The sequence below is a fragment of the Pteropus alecto genome, unplaced genomic scaffold, assembly GCF_000325575.1.
Source record: "Pteropus alecto unplaced genomic scaffold, ASM32557v1 scaffold94, whole genome shotgun sequence".
NCBI lineage: Eukaryota > Metazoa > Chordata > Mammalia > Chiroptera > Pteropodidae > Pteropus > Pteropus alecto.
This window is the reverse complement of record NW_006437736.1, coordinates 5878989-5896088: the sequence shown is the minus strand read 5'-3', so window position 1 is coordinate 5896088 and position 17100 is coordinate 5878989. Positions and strand designations below refer to the sequence as shown.

At 38.2% G+C, this 17100-nt stretch overlaps 2 protein-coding genes across 5 annotated transcripts; one reads left to right on the top strand and one right to left on the bottom strand.

The window, feature by feature from the left end:
- Nucleotides 1–223: 223 nt before the first annotated feature.
- Nucleotides 224–7932, top strand: HSP90B1 (heat shock protein 90 beta family member 1). Its single transcript, XM_025048739.1, has 13 exons — nt 224–383; nt 598–717; nt 1466–1582; nt 2886–3023; nt 3104–3181; nt 3307–3372; nt 3845–4114; nt 4359–4604; nt 5077–5213; nt 6364–6442; nt 6526–6681; nt 6980–7102; nt 7637–7932. Exons 1-13 carry the CDS (start codon nt 252–254, stop codon nt 7664–7666), a joined length of 1692 nt encoding a protein of 563 aa, XP_024904507.1. The 5' UTR covers nt 224–251; the 3' UTR covers nt 7667–7932.
- A 2793-nt stretch (nt 7933–10725) lies between these two features.
- CUNH12orf73 (chromosome unknown C12orf73 homolog) lies at nt 10726–17082 on the bottom strand. 4 transcript variants are annotated; one of them, XM_025048754.1, is made up of 3 exons: nt 17001–17082; nt 13832–13949; nt 10726–12131 (listed from the first exon to the last, which is right to left on the bottom strand). In XM_025048754.1, exons 2-3 carry the CDS (start codon nt 13937–13939, stop codon nt 12036–12038), a joined length of 204 nt encoding a protein of 67 aa, XP_024904522.1. In that variant the 5' UTR covers nt 13940–13949; nt 17001–17082; the 3' UTR covers nt 10726–12035. The 4 variants fall into 4 exon arrangements, with proteins under 4 accessions (XP_024904522.1, XP_015446949.1, XP_024904521.1 ...); XM_015591463.2 differs by lacking the exon at nt 17001–17082 and adding an exon at nt 16791–16994; XM_025048753.1 differs by lacking the exon at nt 17001–17082 and adding an exon at nt 14136–15536.
- Nucleotides 17083–17100: the final 18 nt, after the last annotated feature.

Here is a 17100-nt window from a genome sequence, read left to right as displayed (position 1 = left end):
ATTTAGGTTGGGAACATTTTCATTTTCTACCTGGAACTAAGGATATTCTCCACTTGAGGGAATACAAGAAAGATCCCTCCCTTTATCATACCCGCATTTGGTATATTTAGCTCACAAACCTTTAGTGGTGATGAGAGTTCTTGACATGCCTAACGGGACATCTTGGGTTACACAGCGCTGCTGCCTGATAGCATTGTCATGAAACTGTTTAGATAATCAAGTCTTTTAACCCATGGAGGTGTCTATAATAAATGTCTTATTTTCCTTGCAGCCTTGTTTTAAAAGAAGAAGCATCTGATTACCTTGAATTGGATACAATTAAAAATCTTGTCAAAAAATACTCCCAGTTCATAAACTTTCCTATTTATGTATGGAGCAGCAAGGTAAATCTATATTGCTAAAATTTATATGTATTATCTTGGCACATATTTAAATATTTGATACTTAGAATTAAAGTTTTTTTCAGTTCAGGATATTCTTAGTTTTCTTACAGAAGACCTATATTTTTGAGCTATAATTTTGTTTCATATTTTGAAGATCAAATCAGAATTAAATAAGTTTAACCATAATTCTACTTTTTACTTCCTACTTCAACAGACAGAAACTGTTGAGGAACCCATGGATGAAGAAGAAGCAGCAAAAGAAGAAAAAGAAGAATCTGATGACGAAGCTGCAGTAGAAGAAGAAGAAGAAGAAAAGAAACCAAAAACGAAAAAAGTAAGTCTCCCTGCTTAAAATGTTGTATAGAATACATTAGAGAAAACATGAAAACCTGAGTATGCCCAGACTGATTTGAAGCAGGCTTCAATTCTTAAAGGTCACCTTTTTCCAAATTATAAGTCCATCTTTCAAAAACAAGGACTTTGTAGTAGGTTTTCTGCCTCTAGAAAGTATAAGTGTCAAACCTGTGTCATTTTTATGAAGAATTTTCTGGCTTCCATATATTGTTCAGGAGTGGTGGCTTATGACATGTTTTGAATTTTAAAATCTTAGGTTTTTTGCATCTTTTGTCATGTAGATATTAAGTATAAAATTCGTTCTCTGGCTTGCTTAGGTAGCAGAGTAGATAGAAGAAATGGGTGCTGGGTTTTGAGGAATATTTATTGTAAGATGCTGGATTTTTATAAGTCATGAAATAGGAATATATAATAAGCGTAGCCCCTCCTAACCTTAAAACAGATATTTTCAAGGAATAACATTTTAGCTAATTAAAAATAACAAGGAAAAAACCTTAATTGGCTTTTTATCAATTATAATGATAACCAGTTACCTTTTTTGTGTGTTAAAAATCAGTCTTACATGTTGAAAGACTTTTTTAATTTTCAATTCATTTGACAGGAAGCATACTAGGTTAATGATATCCTTTGGTGCTTCCTATACTCTTGAAATGTCCTTAAGCTATGGTTTCCGCTAGTGTAACTGCTGGTGAGTGCTGGGGGAAACTAATCAAATACTGTAACTTCAGGTTGAAAAAACTGTCTGGGACTGGGAACTCATGAATGATATCAAACCAATATGGCAGAGACCATCAAAAGAAGTAGAAGACGATGAATACAAAGCTTTTTACAAATCATTTTCAAAGGTAAATATTATTTTAGAATATCAAAAATATGTTCTAAAATAGTTTATATAACTACTTCACAATTGGTTTCCTTTTGGATCCTGTGTATTTTATATTATGCATTTAAAATTTTTTTTACTCTAAGAAGAAATCTGTAGGCTTCACCAGATTACCAAGGTCTGTGTTACAAAAAAGATTAAGAACTACCAACAGAGATGTGTGTGTGTGTGGTTTCCACTACGGAACCCATAAAACAGTCACGTTATTGAATGGCTTGTAACGTGATCTTTAAAGAGCTTGCTTACGACGACATCAAACAATTACTGTGAGGTCATTAATTACTAACTCTGTTTTCTTGCCTATATTTTTTTCTTTTACTGATCCCTTCTTGTAACTCTTAAGCATCCCTAACTAGCTTAGGTTAAGATTGTTTCAAGTTAATGTTTCCCCAAACAGCATTTTTTACAAAATAGAATAGTTTAATGGACTTAGTTACCAGCTAGATAAAACTTGAATATTCTATGATTGTTGGTTCATCACTCTATTCCATCCATTGATGTGTGACTTAACCTTCTTTGTTTTCCTGTGTGTTAATATCCAACCAGCCTTTAAGCTTTACCCGTAAAAACCTTCCCTTGATTCTGCCTCCACTTTCATTCCCATGAACTCTAAAGTCCTGGTGTATATTAAGGTACTTTCATCTAGGGCAGCTGTATTAGAAATATAATGTGAGCCACATACTGTTATCTTAAATATTTTTAGAAGCCACATTTTTTTAAAAAGGCAAAATTGACTGTTAATGTATTTATATTTCATTTAAGCCAACATACCCAGAATAATATTATTTCAACGTGTGATCAATAATAATGAAATATTTTACAGTTACTGTCACGTCTTGATTTGGACTGGCCACGTGTAGGAACAATAATGGGTAATGCAGATCTAGGGACTGACTGTCTTCAAAACCTTTATAGCTATTTGCATATCTCTATAGCCACAGCTATAGTCCAGATTCCATGGACAAAATCTGTTCCTGAGTAGTTTTTGTGGTTGACCAGTCCACTCTTGAAGTGTTGTCTATGATTTTGTCATTTAGACAAGATGGTGGTTTTACCATCTTGTTCTCTCAACACGTGTGGAACCTGGACTCATCCATACTTCTGAGTTTAGGAGTAACGTTATTTTCAGTCATCATCAAAACAACTATGTCTAGCCAATTTGAATTGCAGTCTTAATGTCAAACTGAACGGCATCACTTAATTGCTTAGCCTTTGCACCGTCTTTTTCTGTGCCACTTGGATAACTAAGTACCAATTTTCCATAGGAAAGCGATGACCCCATGGCTTTTATCCACTTTACTGCCGAAGGGGAAGTTACCTTCAAATCAATTTTGTTTGTACCCACATCTGCTCCACGTGGTCTGTTTGACGAATATGGATCTAAGAAGAGCGATTACATTAAGGTAGGTTTCTAAGTAATATAAACTGAATTTAAAATTTGGAAATATGATTTCTAGAAAGTGACTTTTTGGTCTCTGCTTAGCTGTATGTGCGCCGAGTATTCATCACAGACGACTTCCATGATATGATGCCCAAGTACCTTAACTTTGTCAAGGGTGTTGTAAGTATCTGAAGATTGGGGAAAGGGAATTAAGATGGAGATTTGGTAGTAACTTGGGTTGGGGGGAGAGTTGTTTGTTTTCCAGTGTTTTTATTGCTCACTGAGCTTTCTTTTGCCATCCGAAGGTGGACTCAGATGATCTCCCCTTGAATGTTTCCCGTGAGACTCTTCAGCAACACAAACTGCTTAAGGTGAGTGTCTCTGGGAAGAGACCGGCTGCTTTGCTTTTTGAATGGGCCACAGAGGACACTTTCCATTAATGGAGTCACCAAATTTCAAGACTAGTCTTTGGATCTTCAGATAAAGAACTTAATTTTACTCTAGAATTCTCAAATCCTGAGAATCTGATTATTTTTCCCCCATTTTATAATACAAATTTTCAAACATAGAAAAGTCATAAGAATTTACACTGAACACATACATATATATATATATACACACACACATAGCTACTACCTGGTCTAAAGTTAGAGTATAAACAATCTTGTGACTATTTCCACTGACTACTTTCTCTCTGTTCAGTCAGACATAGGAGTGCTCACCATTCTCTGTCTCTTGATAAATAGCAATGACAGCTACGGCACTGCTCTCCTCCTACCTCACACAGTAGGTTCTCAAAAGTGTGAAAAGAAATTCTCTAATCAGTTCTTTAATTTTGTTTAGGTGATTAGAAAGAAGCTTGTCCGTAAAACTCTGGACATGATCAAGAAGATCGCTGATGAGAAATATAATGATACTTTTTGGAAAGAATTTGGTACCAACATCAAGCTTGGTGTGATTGAAGACCACTCAAATCGAACACGTCTTGCTAAACTTCTTAGGTTCCAGTCTTCTCATCATCCAAGTGACATTACTAGTCTAGACCAGTATGTGGAAAGAATGAAGGAGAAACAAGACAAAATCTACTTCATGGCTGGGTCCAACAGAAAAGAGGTGAGATGAACTCTAACTGTCAGGGATCGTGGTATGTAGCTAGGGATTTATAGCCAACTCTTGAGCTATAGTAGTTATGAGGCCTGGTCAGTCACTAATAAGAAAGCCATTTATAATCTCTGCACCTCTTAATTCTCCACATGTAAAATGTGGTTGTTGCTACTATATAGACATAGTAGCTGAGATCAACAAATAAATATACCAATTCTAGATTCAGAAAACTTTAATTCCCTTAATTTTATAGGCCGAATCTTCTCCATTTGTTGAGCGACTTCTGAAAAAGGGCTATGAAGTGATTTACCTCACAGAACCTGTGGACGAATACTGCATTCAGGCCCTTCCTGAGTTTGATGGGAAGAGATTCCAGAATGTTGCCAAGGAAGGAGTGAAGTTTGATGAAAGTGAGAAAACTAAAGAGAGTCGTGAAGCAACTGAGAAGGAATTTGAGCCCCTGCTCAATTGGATGAAAGATAAAGCCCTCAAGGACAAGGTATTCTTCTGGAAATTAGAAATTGTGAAAATGTTAGCACCTGATCTTTTAAAAAATTGTTTTGTCAACAAATTAAACTTTGCAACTGATTGCTTTGTAACCATTAAAACTTGTCGGGACAACATTTATACTGTGATTAAATTACTGGAAGAATAATAGTGATTATTCTGTATGAGTACTCGGGGGCGGGGGTTCTTTATAATTGCAAGTTTTCTATAGTTTAATATTGCTTTTGTAATAATTTAAATTTTTACAGGTTAGGTTTCAGTTTTATGTTTTTAAAAGTTGATGTTTAAGTATTTCTGACTGCAAAATGAAGGTTAAATGACAGTGTCTCTTAATAATCTGTACAGTAGTTTTGTGACCTGCCTCTTTATGGTCTCAAGTGATTAATCCTTAAAGAGTTGAAATGCAATTACTGAATGACCTTAACGATTGATACTTACACGTATCTAACTTTCGGTTTCTTAAGATTGAAAAGGCTGTGGTGTCCCAGCGCCTGACAGAGTCTCCTTGTGCTCTTGTGGCCAGCCAGTACGGGTGGTCTGGCAACATGGAGAGAATCATGAAAGCACAAGCCTACCAAACAGGCAAGGACATCTCTACAAAGTAAGTATCCTTGGGGAGGTCCCTGTCAAGGTGGTAGCTCTGTCCAGCCGCCTTTTGGAAGATGATGACAGCTTCTGTACAAAGAACTGATGTGTTTTATGTGTCTACTGTATATTAGGTAGACAAGTTTACAGAGGGATTCCTTCTGCATTAGAGTGATAAAGAAAAAGTCTTGGACTCCTGGCATATTTTATAGTATTTTATAAACAAACACAAATTTTCTTAATCTGTTACACATAAATTGTCTTTACTATTGCATTAGAATATATGCTTGGCCTGGTATCTAAAGTTTTTACATTTTTAGGTAATAGTAATAGTTACAGACGAGGTTAATGACAACATTTTCAAATTAGTTGTCTTTTTTAACCACCACACCCTTCCCCCACAAAATAAAAGGTAAAACTTGACCTATGAGTTAACAATTATTTGAACTCAAGATCCAAGTGCTGGAGGTAAGTGGGTCTTTGATACCCTTTATTTTTAAGAAATACATATTTCAAGTTTGTATTTTATTGTCACATCAGTAGCCTCGAAAATGACTTTTTCCCTCCTTTTATTCTCTTCTTCCACCTGGAATAACTTCTTTTTTATTTGCTACCTAGTCATCATACATTTTTTCCTAAAGCCTAGCTTAAGGAATCTTCTCACAAATATGTTTATTAAAATAAATACACACATACATACACACGCATTTCAAAATTAGTGCGACTCACCAATATATAATGTTATACAATAAAATGGCTAAGATGCTGTCTTGCTTAAATGTCTTGTCCCCTAACTAGATTATAAATTTCAGGTGCAGAAGAGGTTTCTGCTTATATTCCATTGGAATAATATAGTAGTCATTTAGTAAATGTCCACCTATTTCAATCATTTATTAACTGGAAGTTAACGTCCGTTCAACAAATGTTTGAGTGCCTATTATATTTATACACTGATGGTCTAGATACTGTTTTCATGACATTTAACTCTTTCATCTAACCATGTTCATCCACCTTTGAAAGGGGAAAGCATGATGTAGCCATATAGTACATCTTGATTTCTCCAAGAGCTGTTCACTGTAATTATGAAAGTTAGTAATAGGATACGGGAAATGCATGGACCCTAAAATTTGATATGTTTGTTAATGTTCATTTTTACCCCTTAACAGTTACTATGCCAGCCAGAAGAAAACATTTGAAATTAATCCCAGACATCCACTGATCAGAGACATGCTTCGACGAGTTAAGGTGAGTGATGTTACAGCCATACTCCATCATTTTAACTAGGATACTTTGTAATTTTTAATCAAGTGTGATTTGTTCCATCTCAGGAAGACGAAGATGACAAAACAGTTGCAGATCTTGCCGTGGTTCTATTTGAAACAGCAACCCTGCGGTCAGGATATCTTTTACCAGACACTAAAGCATATGGAGATAGGATAGAAAGAATGCTTCGCCTCAGTTTAAACATAGACCCTGATGCAAAGGTTTGTATCCCCAATCTTCCTACATAGGTTTAATTTTCTTTACAGAAATAGGTTTCCCATAATTAAGCTCTGAGAAGGACTAATTTCTGCTTCTTTGAAATAATTTATTACTTGTTTAAAACTTCAGTGTCATACACTATGCTAGAAATTAAATTCTCCTTTTACGTGCTTTTTTGTCTTATCTCCCTTTGTTAGCTTGATCTTTAATTAGAGGATTGTGACGTTAATTATGATCTTAAACATTTAAACGAGCAAAATGAAAATAGATCCATTAATGGGCACATAAATGCTGCCTTAGGTCGAAGAAGAACCCGAAGAAGAACCTGAAGAAACAACCGAGGACACCACGGAAGACACAGAGCAAGACGAGGAAGAAGAAATGGATGTCGGAACAGATGAAGAAGAAGAAGAAACAGCAAAGGTATAGCATGTTAAGAACGGAACTTGCATTCTTAGTTCTGGCAAAGTTAGGAAAACTTTTAGTTCTGGCATAGTTAGAACTGTGTAACATACAGAAATCACAGAAATCTGCCAAAAAATAGACATCTCAAATTCAAAAGCTGGAGTAAATCACTCTTTAAAGTATATTTTGATCTTCCTACTAATTTTATTCCTTTATTTTAGTCACACATTCTTCAAACATTTTTAAACAGATTTTTTCTTAGCCCACAGTGCTTCTGTACTCTTCACCATTTACTTCAGCTTTACTATAGTAATATTAGGCTGTTTTAAATTTTTGATTGTTTATATTCAGGGGCCATTGATCTTGGTGTAGTGGGTTCTAAAATGTTTATCTAAATTTTTCTGCAGATAAGCAAAGTGAGGTTTTCACCTACAGCTGAAATAATGGAAATAGGCTTGACCTGTTCATTTTTTTCCCTCATTTACGAACCTTCTGTGAGCTTAGGGGTTTTTTCCCCTAGTTTTTAATCTCTTCTGATTTTTGTTTTCACAGAAATCTACAGCTGAAAAAGATGAATTGTAAGTTATACTCTCACCATTTGGATCCTGCGTGGAGAGGGAATGTGAAATTTAAGTCATTTCTTTTGGGAGAGACTTGTTTTGGATGCTTACCCCAGCCCCCTTCTCCCGTGCACTGTAAAATGTTGGGATTGTGGGTCACAGGAAGAAGAGGGTTTTTTAGTTGAATTTTTTTTAACATTCCTCATGAATGTAAATTTGTACTATTTAACTGACTATTCTTGGTGTAAAATCTTGTCATGTGTATAAAAATAAAAAAGATCCCAAATATTCAGTCTTTTTTTTAATTTAAAAAAAAAAAACATTTTAGAAAGTCAGTCATTTCTAGAGAGAAAAGATAATCTTCCCTACAGAAGAATTCCAAATAATATATGTAGATGTTCCCCCTTTTTGGAGGTGGAGCTTAATCTTCTGAGTGTGGGCGGGTCTCAGTGACTATCTTCTATAGCAGCGGTCCCCAACCTTGCTGGCACCAGTAATCGGTCTTCCTATGAGACTCTAATGCCTGATGATCTGAGGTGGAGCTAAGTCAGTGATGCTAGCACTGGGGAGTGGATACAAATACAGATGAAGCTTCGCTGGCTTGGCCACTGCTCACCTGTGCGGCCCAGTTCCTAACAGTCTGTGGACCAATAAAGGTCTGCAGCCCAGGGTTTGGGGACCCCTGTTCTATAGAATAGAGTATGGAAAGGGGAAAATGGTCATTTCATAGCAGAGAAACGTGGCGGATACTACCTTAACCAAGTGATCAAGGTTAATACCACCAGTGATGTCTTGTACCCCCTTACAGGATGTAATAAGGGTACTTCACCTCTGGTATTCTTTCCAAAACCCCATATCCTTTACCTAATGAGAAAAAACAGACAAACCTAGAATATGTGAACAGGACTCTTCAGAAATTCCAAGGTCAAAACCAAAGAAAGAGTACAGACTGGAGGAGACTAAGGAGACAGGGCAACTAAATGTAATACAGCCTGGATTAAAAGTGAAATCCAGATAAAGGCTGGGGTGTAGTTAATTGGTTCCTTAGCTTTGACATATGTAAAATGTACCGTGGTAATTTAAGATGATAGCATTCACAGAAACAGGGAAAAGTGTAACACAAACTCTACTGTGCAGGTTTTCTATAAATCTAAACATTCCAAAATAGACTTATTTAAGAATCAGCTATAATCCTGTTAATTTATTCTGAAATGTGTTCTTATGGGAAAAATAGTTTTAACTTCTAGTAATATAGTCATCCAAAACGGTAGTCTCATTTTTTTAACTGGTTAGGGAGAGAAAAATATATTCAGTTGCATATTCAAAGATCTGGAGTACGTTAGAAAATTCTGTGGAATCTAATTTTATGTACTATGAAATTTTGTCAGACCTCTCTGCCGATAATCCAGGGCCCTTTCTGGGCTCTGTTCATCGTATGCTCCTCTTCCCAGCTATTTTTCTAGGGTTCATTTGCAATGATCAGTTTGAAATTATCAGTTACCCTACTTAAATGTGTATCTTCAAAAATATGTGCTGCTGCTTTTCCCTGAAGAAATAAAATGGGAGCTCAGTCATTAACGTGTTATAAGGATGATATAAACTTCCTTTGATGATATAATGTTACATTAGCTATTGTAATGGTTCCAACTTTTTGGCCACAATAAATTGCCATTTAATGATTGTTGCAGAAGTTAAAGCCATTAGAATGCACTACATTAGTGACATCTGAAATTCAATGCTCCTTAGAATCCTCCAGTTACAAATTCTGAATTTCCATTGTTTCCGACAGGAAGCATGAAAAGCATAATCACTCAGTTTTTTGGTAAAAACAGCAGCAATATCATAGAGATTTTGCACAGTAACTAACTGACAATTACCAAACAGGTTGCAACTGGTCTGTCTTGGACTTTTTCTTCCCCGCAGCTTTATTATGGAGTAATCTAGTGCTACTTTAAACTTTTGGTTTGTATATGTCATACATTTGGTTTACAAAGCACTGAGATGAGCGTTCAGTACATAGGATGTGTGTTAAGGAGTGGCCTTATATCAATACCTATGGAAGGAAAGGAAATGGGATTGAGCAGAGGAAGAAGCTGAGCTGTAGCGCAGTTCCAGGGACAGCCTCAGCCATCCCCACGGGGATTTGTCAGCTGCAGTGGGGCCCCTCAGTTGCTCACCTGTGTTGTGCTGAAATGACTGGGCCTTTCTACCCCATCTGTCATCAGGTATGGGCCCCTTTAGGAAGTGTGGCTTTGAGAAAGGCCACTGAGCTGAGGTAATCCCTGCAGGGGCTGACAACTGAGGATGGCTTGCTGACAGCACTAGGCACTGGGGCCACAAGCCTCTGGCGAGTCTGGATGATACATTCCATGCCCAACACTCTATTTTTCACAGTGAGGGTCCACTTCAAAAAAGGAAAACATATTTCTTGGTGAAAGTCACTTAGAATCAGTGTTTACTAAAAATGGCATTTTTATTTTAGGAAGTTTTTAATATTATAAAATTAATTATTCAACTTTAGTTGTCCTATAGGAGAATTGAGTTCAAATCATGACTCTTCCTCAATAGCCAGACCAGTCACTCTATACCTATAAAAGAAAAGCATGGGGTAAGGGGTGCTTTTAAAGTATGGTCCACTGAATTCACCCATGGCATGAAAGTCCTCCCTTTGTGCAGACGTTGGCCCCAAGGGGCAAGTCATGCAAAGGGTGAGCAGTGCCCCAGCCCTTCATTCTGAAAAGAACAAGGAGCTCCTCACTGGTATCATTGCCAAAGCTCACCAATTTGGTATTCATGTACTAAAGTTTGTGGAGAACTAGAATTTGAAAATGTTAGTTTAGCAATGAGAAAAACTCCATATAGCAAATTCAATTGCCGAAACTAGTTGAGGGTTAAAAAAAAAAATCAAGTATCTTTCCTGAAAACTTTGGAATTCCAATTCTGAGGAAGTTAAGCAACTAGATTAGAATTACCGAGTGTTTAGGAACCCATTTTTAAATTCCTGTGATTAAAAAGAGTCACACTTCTTCCAGCCTGATTTAAAGATCCTGCCATCAGTGGCAGCTGTGGCAACCTTCACCATTTGTAAAGTATACAATTTATTTCAAGAAAAAAAGTATTCAATTAATAGTAGCTATGAAATTAGATCTAGAGAAGGAACAGCTCATGTGCAAGATCACAGGAAATGAAATATCAGCAAAGAGCAAGCAGTCTCAATGAAAAACACAATCTCCCAGCCCTTTCCCTAGGGCTACTGCGCATTTGTCACTAACAAGTGGAGATCTTCTTTGTGCTGGAAGCATATGATAAGGTACCAAATGACATAGGAGCAGGAAAGAGCTTATATATAAGGCTGGAAATAAGCCATTTCATTTAGTTGCTTTATACTATTAAATTGAAAAGGGTATTTACTACAGAGTAAAACAAAAGCGTTTTGCTTGCATTTAGGAATTTAATATTTAAGATTTCAATTCTGATCCCAAAGATCTGTTATGTTGCAATTTGCTAACTAGCTAAGTAGTAAGCCTAGACATTATCTTTAAGAATGCAGAATTCTATTGAAAAAAAAAAAAATAGCCCTGAACAGAAAGCTAACTGTTCTATAAATTACTTTTGTTCTGTATTTAGACTCAGAAAAGTTGAAATGTTTATATCAGTTTCCTGGGGCTGCCACAAGAAAGTACCACAAACTGGGTAGCTTAAGAAAACAGAAATTTATTCTCTCACAATTCTGGAAGCCAGAAGTCTGAAGTCCAGGTGTCAGCAGGGCCATAACCTGAGACTCTGGACAGAGTCCTTCCTTGCCTCTTCCTAGCTTCTGGTGGTCGCCTTTGATCCTTGGTGTTGCCCGGCCATTCGCTGCATCACTCCAGTCTTTGCCTCTGTTGTCACATGGCGTTCTCTCTGTCTTTAAATGGCATTTTCCTCTTCTTTTAAAGACACCATTCGTATTGGATCAGAGCCCACCCTAATGACCTCATCTTAACTCGGTTCCACTTGCAAAGACCCTATTCCCAAATAAGGTTACATTCACCTGTACTGGGCAGGGAGCGGGGTGGGAGACACAATTCAACCCATGACATGCTCATTTAAGTTTTCCAGTTATCTTTAAATATATTTCATAAGAAAAAACATGATTTCTCAAATTTGGAGGTAAAGAAATTGTGACAGTCTAAGTCACAATTATTATAATTTTATGTATACAATTCCAAATGAACTTCAAACTTTAAATATTTCAACTTAATTTGTTAACAGTACTTTCCAATCTTTAGAAAAACATTAACTTAGCACCATAAGCACTCATTGTCAATGCTACTTTTACAATAAATTTCAAAAATATATATTTAAGACATTATTTACAGAGTTCTTGGCAAAGTTGTATTTTGAGGTTTCTATTGCTGAGAAATTTGAGGTTTGTGTTGTCTCTCCTTCAGTCCCAAAAGCTCTGTTTTGAGTTCTCCAGGCTTTGGTGGAATTTCAGGTATTGTCTGTAGATAAATAAACAAACAAACACAGATGCCACTGCTTTCTTAGACTATAATTAAATGTGACCTGAAAGAATTCAAAGAGAGTAAAGAGTGAAAATGAACAAAAAGTTCCCTGCTACTCAAAGATAAATCTTTATTATGAGAACCCACAGTTGATCTAAGTCCCTTTCCAGCCCTATATTAAATATATGACTCTATCACCTAAGCTAGGTCTTAAGTACTACAGGACTTACAGAGGGAGAGTTTACCTCACTATCAATTGATGGATCACAAATTTGAATAAAGCTTTCCATATTTGGATAGTCATTCCTGCACTAGTTATTGACTCTCCACCATGCATAAAGCAGTGAGCAAAAAAATACATAAAACTGCCTTCAAGAAAGGTGGTCAGGAAAGGCCTGAGGTGACTTTTTTTTGTAAGGCTTTAGTGAGATATAATTCAATACCATACCATTCACCTATTTATATAATTCCATGGCTTTTCGTATATTCACAAAGTTGTGCATCCATCACTACAATATATTTTAGAGCTTTTTCATCACCCTCAAAAGAAACTCCAACACATTAGCAGTCACTCCCATTTCCATACAGCCAAGCCACTGCCCTAGGTAACCATTAATATTTTTGTCTCTATAGATGCGTCTATTTCAGACATTTCATATAAATGGAATCATATGATAGGTGGTCTTTTGTGACTAGTTTCTTTCACTTAACATGTTTTCAAGGTTCATGCTGTCACGTATATCAGTACTTCACTTCCTTTTAGGACCAAATAATATTCCATTATACGCATATACCACATTTTATTTGTCCACTTATCAGTTGATGAACATTTGGATTGTTTCCACCTTTTGGTTCTTAGAAATAACAGTTCTGTGAACATTTGCATACAAGTTTTTGTGTGGACGTGTGTTTTCATGTCTCTTGAGTATAAACCTAGAAGTAGAAGAGCTGGTATATGATCACTCTGTTTAACTGTTTGAGGAACTGCCAGACTTTTCCACAGCAGCTGCACCACTTTACATTCCTAACAGCACTTTGAGGAGTCTAGTTCCTCCACATTCTCACCGACACTGGTCATTAGCTGTTTTTTAAATTAATAGCCATCAAAATGGTTATGAAGTGGTATCTTATGGTAGCACAGGCCTTTTGTAGAGCTTACATTCTAGTGGAGGAAACAAAGAACAAAGAGAAATAGGAATAAAATAATTGCAAATTTTGACAAGCACTCTGTGGGAAAAGACAGACACGACAGCAGAGGAGCAATCCTTTTGAAGCTGTCCAAAGGACCCTCATAGCTGGAGGAGGTATCTGAGCAGACATTTGAAGTTTTGAAGAAGGAAACAAAGCCAAGATCTGGGAGAAATGCATTCTGAGAAAAAGCGTGGCTCTGAGGTGGGAACAAGGCTGGATGAGTTTGAGAAACAGCTAGGAAGCTGTTGTGGCTGCAAGAGACAACACAGAGTAAATGGTATAATAAAGCCAGTGGCAAGAAGATGCCAGACTGTGTAAGACCTTGAGATTGCGTATGATTTCTGTGTAAGAGGAGGACATACATTGCTCTAAATTGCAATGGGATGCCATCCTAAGGTTTTCGGCCCAGGGTAGGTGTGCTCCTGCTTTCGTTTTAAGATCACTTTTTCTGCTGTAGAGAGAATGGAGTGGTCCAAGAGCGAGGAACAGGACCCTCCTGCACTCACCAGGTCCGGCCGGTAGTATCTGTGCACCACTTCAGCCCCTGCGAACATGGCCAAGAGGCTGGCTGTGACCATTTTCACGTAGGTGGTCCAGGGCACGCCCGCGGGCATGGTCGGTGGGCTAGATGGGGAGCGAAGAGCGTAGTGTTGAAAGGTTCTCGGCTCGCGACACAGCAGTGGAGGGGCGGAGTCAGAACACTTAGGTTTTCTCCCACCCCAGCGCCCCAGTGTCCTTGTTTATGACGCAAGGACACGGAGAGGACGAACGTCCTTCCAGGCCTAAGACCAGCCTTCAATGGTTTCTTACTGTCAGGGGTTGAGCCTTCAGAATTTAAAGACAGCTCTTGAGTAGAAAGCAGAAGGCCAACCGCGCGTGGTTTTCCCACGCCCCTTCAAACTCTTGGTTAGAGTATGGCAGACCCCGTTCCCACTGGCCCTACAGGGAGAGACTATACCGCGGAGGGCACAAGCGCTCGGCCGCGGGTCAGAGTGCGGGAGGAAGTGCACGAGGAGGTGTGCCCAGGAGCCAGAGCAGACAGCCAGCGGGCGGGACCGAAAGTTTAGGGGTGGAAGGCAGCGCCGGACGAAAAAGCAGGGGCACTGCCGGCGCGGGCATGTGACCTGGGCGGAAGTGGGACTTAGGGCCGGATCCAGTCTTTTTTTTCACTGATTACCGGTCTTTTCCCAGCCCTGAGCTTTTGTCGCGCTCATCACTCTCCCTAGAGTAGGATTTCCCTGGCAGATGTCGAATTGTGGGATCGGCTCTTGGCTGGATTATTGCATCATTTGTCCTTCCTTGTGCCAGGCATCCTTTGATACCTGAAACAGCCGCATCAAGACAGCTATGCCTTTGTGTTTTGGCGCTACTGGAAAAAAGGAAACCAGAAATGGACTACTTAATCCATTTTTAGATTGTGCTTTGGTTATGGGTTGATTTTTGATAAGCAAAAAGTTAATGCAAGACTGAATTCTGAAGGTGTATGGTTGCACGTATAACATGAATCGTGATACACTTTTTAAACACTTATGGAGGTACATTTGACACAAAATAAACCACATATTTAAAACACACAATTTGATGGTTTGACGTGTACACCTGTGTAACTATTCTTACAACCAAAATAATGAACATATCCGCCACCCAAGGTTTTTTTTGGGATGCCTTTTTCTTTTTTAAATTTATTTTCAATTATATATAGTTAACCCAAAAAGATTCTTTGTGCCTCTAATCCCTCCACGTCACCTCCTTCCCTGGGCAACCACTTTAAGCAAGCTTATCTGGTTAAGAGGGAGAATTGTGACGAAAAGAGACAAGGTGAAGTGACTTGTCCCTTCTTTTGTTGTCCTATCATACAAGGTGTCTTTGAAGTAGAGACATAATTTGGCAAAGACATTTCTTCTAGGTTCCCCCAAGCTCTGGTACGCAAGGCTCACACGTGGAACAAGTTTGTCTTCCAGACTCAGATTCTGTTTGAGAGAGACACTGATGAGACAGGAGCCACTTTGCTGTGACTGCTTTGCCATTTCCAAGTTCAATGTCCTGCTCTCCAACAACTCTTCTAGGAAACACTTCCTTTTGCGAGATAAAACTAAGTAGAGGTCCTTGGTCTGCTGAGGTTATGAATGGAGCTGGCAGACCCAGAACTGGCAGCACCCCAAAGAGATGGAGATCCTTGCTACCCAACTGTAACTCTTCCTGAGTGAAAACCACCTGGGAAAAGCTTGCAGCTTTTTACACACTTTCAGTCACCAGAATTCTCTCTGAAATCAGTGAGGGAAGCCACCCACCTTAAAACTTTTCTAGACCCTGGTCTTGAGTGATGAGAAAAACCAGCGGGAGAAGATGGGCTGTTGTTCATTCATTAATTCAACAAATAGTCAAGGAATACCTACTGTTTTTATTGATCTCAGCCTATCAATAACCAATGTTGCAGCTGAATCAGCCCTTATGGTTCTTATTTTTATTGCTAGACACCATCCAGCTATAACCATCAGGAAACATTGAAAAGATATATATTATTTACAAGACCTGGAAATTACACAGCCCACCTGGCGCCACACAGCGAGGTGCAAGGTGGGAGCCTGAGGTTTCACTGGTTTACTCTTCATCAGTGAATTTAAAATAGAAGAGTGGAAATTTAAATAGGAAGAAAAAAAAAGTAGCCCAAATGGTCTGTTATTGAAATCAATCAAGGTATCTAAAACAAAAGAGCCTCAGCTAGGGCAGGTGGACTGGCTACTTATGTAGTCGAGTGTCTGGCAATGTGTTTGTTTTAGAAAACCAATCTATGAAGTTGATGCCTCTCTGAAATGAATGCCCTGGCAATCAAAGCTTAAGTTAGGCACTCGCAAAGAAAAAAAAGAAAAAAAAGCCAGGATCTATATATACCTACCATGAGTGAGTAATACCTACTACGAAACAGTATTTGTAAAAGCTCTCAAAATAATTTTAAATATTGTTTTATTTAAGCAATTGATATAATACAAATTAATCATTCTATATTTACTCATGAAAGCCCTTTCCTGGTTCCCAGAATACATAAGACACACGAAGCACAGAGCTACAGCCAACTCCCAGCTTGAAAGCTACATTGCTGAGAAAATGAATCATTGTAAGCCACTGAGATTTTGGCGTCATCTGTTACCACGGCTTAACTAGGGAAAGCTGACTAATACAGTAGCCATATTTCTCATCATGAAAACTAGAGAAAAAGTATATCTCCATTGTTATTTAATGAAGGCCTTGTACAAACACTAGTGACAACTTGAGAATAAAACAAAAACTAGCTGTAAAAAGAAAAATGGATAGTCTGGAAGGTTATAAGGAAAAAGTGATGTCTGAATGGCATCTACTATCATAGACTTCAAACGTTAATATTTTTACACACCCAAAGCAAAGCAGACAATAGTTCATGTTAAGTTTTACATTTTACAAAGCAGTTTTACAATCACCTCAACCTACAGATTAAAAGACGTAGGCCCAGATGTTACACGGGCCTTGTATCTGGTTTTCCGGTTCCACCGTTTCTTCTTCCCCCTACATCGCGATTGCTAATTAATGCAAAAGTTTTTAATCGGGAAAAAATTGAGGTCGGAAAGACCTGGATGATCCTGACTGATAAGCATAACCGCCCCACATACACAGCACCCCAAAAAGACATCACCAACTCACCCCCACCATCCGCCCACCACCGAAGAGTCGGGGTGGACAAAAAGCTTACGTCAGCAGAGCGCTCCCCCGCCCTCCCTTTTCGTCCTCCACCCTTCCCGAA

Bases quoted from the DNA above. Each gene is read 5' to 3' on its own strand.
- CUNH12orf73 (XM_025048754.1), bottom strand. From the start codon at position 13,939: ATGCCCGCGGGCGTGCCCTGGACCACCTACGTGAAAATGGTCACAGCC. The intron at 12,132-13,831 runs GTGAGTGCAGGA...ATTTATCTACAG, and splicing joins GATACTACCGGCCGGACCTG to ACAATACCTGAAATTCCACC.
- HSP90B1 (XM_025048739.1), top strand. From the start codon at position 252: ATGTCTTATTTTCCTTGCAGCCTTGTTTTAAAAGAAGAAGCATCTGAT. The intron at 384-597 runs GTAAATCTATAT...CTACTTCAACAG, and splicing joins TTTATGTATGGAGCAGCAAG to ACAGAAACTGTTGAGGAACC. The intron at 718-1,465 runs GTAAGTCTCCCT...CTGTAACTTCAG, and splicing joins AGAAACCAAAAACGAAAAAA to GTTGAAAAAACTGTCTGGGA.